This window comes from Corvus hawaiiensis, chromosome 3 (assembly GCF_020740725.1).
Source record: "Corvus hawaiiensis isolate bCorHaw1 chromosome 3, bCorHaw1.pri.cur, whole genome shotgun sequence".
Lineage (NCBI taxonomy): Eukaryota > Metazoa > Chordata > Aves > Passeriformes > Corvidae > Corvus > Corvus hawaiiensis.
Window position 1 is genome coordinate 60271645 of NC_063215.1, and position 7448 is coordinate 60279092.

General features: G+C 37.7%; 1 protein-coding gene across 1 annotated transcript in view; it reads left to right on the top strand.

Annotated features, from left to right (window-relative positions):
• The window catches only part of LOC125323137 (coiled-coil domain-containing protein 170-like), a 59806-nt gene extending 53167 nt beyond the window's left edge, over window positions 1-6639 (top strand). Inside the window, exon 15 of the mRNA XM_048297800.1 lies at window positions 3544-6639. Within this exon, the coding sequence (XP_048153757.1) occupies window positions 3544-3741 (198 nt within the window). The 3' untranslated portion in view covers window positions 3742-6639. The remainder of the gene's footprint in view (window positions 1-3543) is intronic.
• Window positions 6640-7448: the final 809 nt, after the last annotated feature.

Genomic DNA, 7448 nt, shown 5'->3' on the forward strand with positions numbered 1-7448 from the left:
TACAGGCATTATTTTCTTTGCTCATCACCAAATATTGCATCACCTTTTAGAGAGCTATCAAAATGCTATAAATCCTAGTATCTCTTTTAAAGTATGTCTTTTTCCAAATACTTTAGGTATGTAATGTATCAACTTCTCATCTGTTTCCTTTTGTTTCTTACGCATCCATCTCTTGCACTTTCTCCTTGCCAGTTGTAAGAGATTCAACAAGACTAAGTCATAGGATGAAAGGAAGCAGCCTCAAGTTGTGCTGGGGGAGTCTAGATTGGATATTAGGCAAATTTATTCACTGAAAGGTTAGTCAGGCATTGGAACAAGTTGCCCAGGGGAGTGCTTGAGTCAACAATCCCAAAGGTATTTAAAAGATGCCTAGACATGGTTTAGTGATGGACTTGGCAATGCAGGTTAAGAGTTGGACTTGATAATCTTAAAGGTCTTTTCCAACCTAAATGATTCAATGAGTCTGTGTTACTGTGTATAGGCCACAAATCCAAAGAACACTGGAAAATACAAGAAACATCCCCCCCCCCCCCCCCCCCCCAAACCCCCCAGATTTAATATTGAATGTAGTTATTTTGGATCAACTTGTGACATATAACTTTGTTAAAGTTTAGATCAGAAAAATTTTTGTGGTAACTCAGAGGGAGAGTATAATTTGTGGGAAACATATTAGTAAATGTGTTCCATTCTAACTTCAAAAAATTGTGAAGTATGTATGTTATTGCCCTGCATGTTGTGTTTTTGAGCTATGCTATAGGTGGCATAATTGCTGAAAGCAAATTGGACGTTTCTTTAAAGTAAAAAATTTGTAATTTTAAATTTATTTCAACTGCCTAGAATTTTATTAGTGCTGTATGTTGGGCTTAACAATGACTCTGAATGAAATTTAAGAATGTTATTTCAGAAAATTAGTCTAGAAATTTTTCTTTTTATTTTCATGGAGAGAAGACCAACAACCTGGGGATCTTTTCACCCCTGGAAATCTTTAGCACGGTTTTTGTTTTATAACAAAGATTAGAAATTCGGCAGAAAAATTTAATTTCTTCATACATCGCATGAGGAATCCAAGCATCCGGCACAGAGAAGATATTAATTATATGGAGGAAATTATTCCATGGAGTCATACATCGAGTATTTTGCTAAAAGCACACAAATGTTGGATTTTTACTGTCTGAATCCAAGGGCATTTCAAACCACTTGAATATTGTTGCAATACTCTTTGGACTTATTTTTTTTTGTTTTCTTTCTGTTGGAATAAGACCCCTTCTACTTTCTTGTAGTTACAGGGTGAAAATAAAATATAGTATCTGCTTTTTACTTCTCCAAACCCCTGCCCCTCAATATCTTGGGTTAATGCTCTAAATTACATTCATTGTCTGTTTTTTACTTCTGATAATTTTACTCACTGAATGGAAGGTGCAAAGAAAATTTAGCAGGAATGCTGTTTCCTTAGCACAGCTTTATGTTTGAGTCTTTGGTGACGTTTATCCTTTATTATTTCTCTCCTTCATCCAAAGGCTGGATCTTTGCAGAGTGCTGCCTTGATCTTCTAATGTAAAGTCTGTATGGAAACAAATTCCAGCTTTGCTGCCTCCTTATCTTGTCTGTGATCCAGATGTTTAAAAAAAAATCTTTAGCTTCTGCTAAATACTACTTGCCTAACATACTGCCAGAGCCCCGCATCGGTGACCTCCTGAACTAGTGTAGAAGATAATATATGGGAACTTTGGGGTTTTGGCGTAACATTGTTCCAACATTTGATCCAAGACATTGCACTGCCTTGGTGATACAGGTAGCTGGGACTGAATTCTCAAATCATAGAATTGTGGAATGAGTTGGGTTGGAAGGGACAGTAAAGATGATCTAGTTCCAACACACCTGCCATGGGTAGGGACACCTTCCACTAGACCAGATTGCTCAAAACCCCATTCAACCTGGCCTTGAACACTTTCAGGGATAGGGCGGCACAACTTCCCTGGGCAAACATGTTCCAGTGCCTCACTACCCTCCCAGTAAAGAATTTCATCCTAATATCTGATACAAATCTCTCCTCTTTTAGTTTAAAACCCTCCCCTCTTTTCCTATTGTTATATGCCTGTGTAAAGTGTTGCTCTCCCTATTTTTTTTTTTTTTATAAGCCCCCTTTAAGTACTGGAAGGCTGTTATAAGTTCTCCCTGGAGCCTTTTCTTCTCCAAGCTGAACAACCCCAACTCTCTCAGCCTGACTTCATAGAAGAAGTTCTTCAGCCCTCTGATCATCTTTGTAGCCCTCCTTGGGAGCTGTTCTAACAGGTCCATGTCTGTCTTGTGCTGAGGACTCCAGACCTCAGCTGTGTTCTGTATTGGTTTCCCTATTTGTGTTTCTGAACTGATGGCAGCTCCTCAGGGTTTGAAACAAACTGTCTTTGGCAAGGTCTTGGAAACTGAGACCTTGTTTTCAGGAAAGCAGCAAACCCCTTTCCTCACAGACTCTAACTGCTTTAGAATTCTGCACAGTGTTCTTGAGGTCAGAGACATTTCAGGACTGTCTGTCTCCTTCTTTCCCTTAGCCCTTGGCATGATTGGTGGAGTGAGGATGCTGCTACACCAGAACATGAGTCCAGTTTCTTGATGGTTTTGATGATTTTGTGGCGTTTTCAGTCTCTTATATTCTTGGGAATGGGGATCTTGGCATTCAAATAGATAGCAAGAAAAGCGTATTTCCTCAAATAGTAACATTTTTCTCTTTTGTATGTAGATGATAAGGGGTATTAAAGCATTTGTTGTTTTGGCTGTGTAATTTATTTTCTGTTGAAGCGGCCTTGAAGCGTGACTGATAATGATCCATACTGTGAGTTGAGAAGAGTAAATCAGCAGAGATGACAACTACTTGTGGACGTCTGTCCATTTGGAACTGCAGAGAGAAAGCTGATGTCTTTAATTACTTTACCAAATACCATTCCTATGACATTTTCAGCAGCTAGGCACAGAAGAAAAACAAGCATTTTCCTAAGCTGCATCTTGAATTTGGGCTGTATCCTAATTCAAATCAAAGTCAGACTGTAGGATGCGCCAAAAACTTCCACCTTTCTTCTGCCTTCCTCCTTTCCTTTTTCTCAAGATAGTGCAGGGTGGAGGGGAGCAGTGGCAGATAGTGGTCAAGGACGAGCACCTTAGCCTGTGCTCTGGGATGTGCCCACCAGAGTTTCCAGTTTGTATAATTTGTGGTCATCTGGGTCAGGTAAAAGTGTGTTTTCCTCAGTTTTTGTAGTTGAGTCAGCAGGAAAGATATGCCTGTGAAAGAAACTAAAGAAACACTTGAAAAATGTATTTTGTGTTTGAGATACTTGACATCTCAACTGTTTGTGTTTTGTGATTTGAGGTATGCCCCAAAGGGCTGTTTCTGTCCTCTTCTGCTCTCTGTATTGAGCAACAGCAGATATGCCTATATTTAGCACTGATAATACAAGTGCTTGTGTTTGTATGTATGCCTATGTGTATGTGTTTTCCCTGACATCTCCTTTGCCTCCTATTTAATTTATTCCCCTCCATTTGCTCTCGCAGCTGGCAGATTTCCGAGAGGTGGTCTCGCGGATGCTGGGCCTTGACATTGCCAGCCTGGCTCTTCCTGACTATGAAATCATTACACGCCTTGACAGGCTGATTCACTCTCATCAGCACCATTTCTTCCCCTGTGTCTGCCCCAAAGACATGGCAAGGACCCCGCAGGAGCAGCAAAGAAACGTGCAGCTTCTTGACTGAAAGGAGACAGAGCAAAGTAAAATTTTCTGTTTGCTTCCTTACCTGCTAGACACCCACAGAAAACAGATCCTTGTTTTTGTTCCCTACTCTACAGACACCAGCTAGGGCTGATTTTTAGAACTTCAATAGCGAGACTGAGCGGAATGGGTAGAGTAAAGTCAGCAGCCTGGAGATGGCACACAGAAAATCCCTGGGCAGCATAATACTTCAGTTATGAAAATGATAGGCACCACATCAACAATACCCTCGAGTTTCACTGCAGAGGCATTGAAGTCATGGGTCACCCAAGGTCAGTTCACAGTTTTGAGAAGTTACTGAATGTCCTCTTCAGTGGCACTGCTTGTGTTTTACCTCTGGGTGACAGAGACGAAACCAAGTAGAGGTAGTCCTGCTTCTGTTCCTCTTGCCACATGGGACCTCTCTGCATTTTTACACATAAGGGCTTTAGCTTCAAGACAGTTATCTGCAAGTTAGAGCATTATCTCAATTTTGGAACAAGAGATGTTTTTTGCTTCTGCTAGTTTCTTTTGTCTGCTCATATGGCAAAACAAAAAATTTCGCTTTTGCAGCAAAGGCTTTCTCAAAAGGTCCTGTCATGTGCCTCATGTAGATATATCTGGTAAAACTGGGTGTTGGCCTTGGTAATGATGCCTTGAAAATTTTGCTTCCAGCTACTGTATTCCATGGGCAATTAATTCACAGGCCAAATAAGTGGCAATTCTTCTGGGTTAATTAAAAATTATTTTTAAACTCTTGTTCACTACAGAAAATAGTTGAACTACTAAAGTGTTTATTTTCAGACAAGTGATGATGAGGTGTACAAAACTACCTCTTAGTCATAAAAACTTCTTTTTGAGTGTTGTTAAACTTCATGATTTTTTAAAAAGAAATATGGACAATATATCTGTTTTAATAGCAAATTCAAACTTGATTCTGTAGTTTCAGCTTTCTCTTCCCATTATATGTTTTCTACGGATGTGTAGAACAGTAAAGAAGACTTACCTATTTATGTCTGACCATTTGTGGGCTTTCTACAGTATCTCAGCAAATGATGACCCACTCAGTAAAACTGAACACACTATTTTAAGAAAAATGACACTTTTTCAAGTAAGAGTGGTAATTTTGGTACCTGGCTGGGGACTCAAAACATGCTTTTATTTCATTTGCTTCTGAAGAATTGTTTCTCAGTGACTTGCTGTAAAATAAAAAAATAAACACACAAGCTTTTGTAAAATCAGTAATTTGAGGAAATAGAGATAAATCTTGTGTAAATTCTTATGCTTCTGTGGCTAACTGGATTAAAATAAATTTAATTTCTTGTTTTACAATGTAACACTGTTTTGAGGGGAATGACTTCAAACTGAAAGAGAGTAGGTTAGATTAGATATTAGGAAGAAATTCCTTTCTGTGAGGGCAGTGAGGCACAAGTTGGACTGAGAAGTTGTGGATGCTCCCTCCCTGGAAGTGTTTAAGGCCAGGCTGGATGAAATGTAATTTTTAGGCATGATATGTTGATTGAGAATTTAGAGTGTGGGAAAGGATGCAATAATTTTATAATTATTTGTGAGATAATACAGGTAGTTTCACTTTGTGTTTTGTTGGTTTTATAGGCACTTCTGTTTGATTTATTACTAAAGAACAAAACCTGTTTTCTTCATCCACATTAATATATATCATACAGAGCATGATTTACTGTATTTTGAAAATTAAGTAAATTGAATTACAAATTTAGGTCCACTCAGCCCAGATAATACATTCATAACATTAAGAAATAGTCTCTGAGACTGACAATTATAAAGTAAGTTTGCATTGTGAAACGATTTCCTGATGTCTGCCTGTTCCTAGAGACTTGCAGCCTTCCTGTCGTTCTCGTTAGTCCCGTACCCTGCCACCCTGTGACCAGCCCTGGCACCAGCAGTGAAGTTCCAGCCCCACAGAAGCCACCAGCAGAGTTCTCAAAATTATTTCAGACAAGGCAGATTTTCACATGAAGTTCACAGCAATGCTTCATTACTGGTTTGCATGCTAAGCAAGAAGAAAGAATAAAGGTTTTCCAATGCCTGTTTTTTTTCTTTTTAGCACAGCAGATCTGTCTTTTCTGAAGTATTACTGCTCACCATGCTCCCAAAGGAATATGACCTATTATCTGACTACTAATACTGCCTGTATTTACTTTACTTTTGGAAGCGTACTGACACATTTCTTCATTTAGCCAAAGCAAATAAATAAATAAATAAATAAGAAGCAATTTGATGGGAACAAAGTTCAGGTGATTTTTGACTTACATAATTTAGGTTACCCCTGAAAGAACTGACTTTCAATTTTCAAGGCTTGTTTCATACAGCACGGAAGTTAGTCTTTGTTTTGGAAGAAAAGTTAGATGAGGCTTATAAATGTTTTCAATGTTTGTTTCAAATGTTTTCTTCTGTTTTAAACCAAGATGCATTCAACACAAGACAGGCATTGCAAGTGTGTGTTAAGGTTGCGTCAGCAGACACCCCTCCTCCTGTAGATTATTTTTCCTAGGTTTGTCTGTATTCATAAAAGGTGTGGGATCAAGAGTTTTCTTTCTGTTCATTATTGCTCTTTTATTGTGGTAAAAGATTCTTGATTTATCAGCAGAACACATATGAAAATAGAAGTAATGTGTGTTAACTCCCAAAATGGTACAGCTACAGAACTTCCTTTTTTTTCTCCAAAGAACAGCAGAACCAACTCCAATGAAGGCAGCTTTACTACGAAGTGTTAAGGCAAAACTCAACAAATTAAAATGTTGCAACTGTAGATAATGAAGTGAAATAATTTACATGCTATAAACATTGTAAAAATAAAATCACAAAGCAAATAGGAAAACAAGTGTTATAGTGTTATGAGTGTATTAAAGTACATGGAACTGAATTTTTGCCTATGCATCCTGTTGTTGATAATACACTATTTGCAACACAGCAGAACCATGCATCAGAATATTAATGTAATAGAACCATGATTCCTCAAAGAAATTAAGCACAAAAGTATTCAAATACTTTGCTAAATTAGAATTAAGACACATAAGGACAGACCACATTAAATTACTCTTTGACTTCTGTCACTCTGTAGTTTATTATTGCTGTATAAAGCAGTTTCCTTGCTTTTTCACATTTTCTGTGGATGTGTGCATCATACACATTTTCCTAGGGCTGTTCAGTTACGGGATTATTTTACACATAATGAGGGAGCAGGAGAGGGGAAATATGAATGACCCAAGTCAAAATAGCTGTTATTTTTTAAAAAGGCAGAGAGGAATCAGGTACATTTTGAGAGAAAAAGCAATGTATTCTCCCAAATTTTTCATGTGAAATAGAAGTATTTTGTAAGACTACAGATGATGACCATTTCTCTTGACCATCTAAAAGAAAAAGGGTGAGGAATGAAGCAAAATGAAGTGACATTCTCTGTGAAATTAGAGAAAAGGGATTTCTGATATCACTGAAGCATACAAAACAAAATCAGTTAACTATGTGGAAAATAAAAAAAATGATAGCTTGCCAGAATAGGAATTGGAAAGAATGTTCAAAGATAATCCTTTTCAAATGGAAGTTTTCAGTGAGGTTTTTTTTTTTTTTTTTTGTTTGTTTGTTTGCATTTTTGGCGCTTTTTTGGGGGGTTTTTGTTTGTTTGTTTTTTTTGTTTAAACAAGTAAGAATACTCTATGGCAATACTTCCTTTTT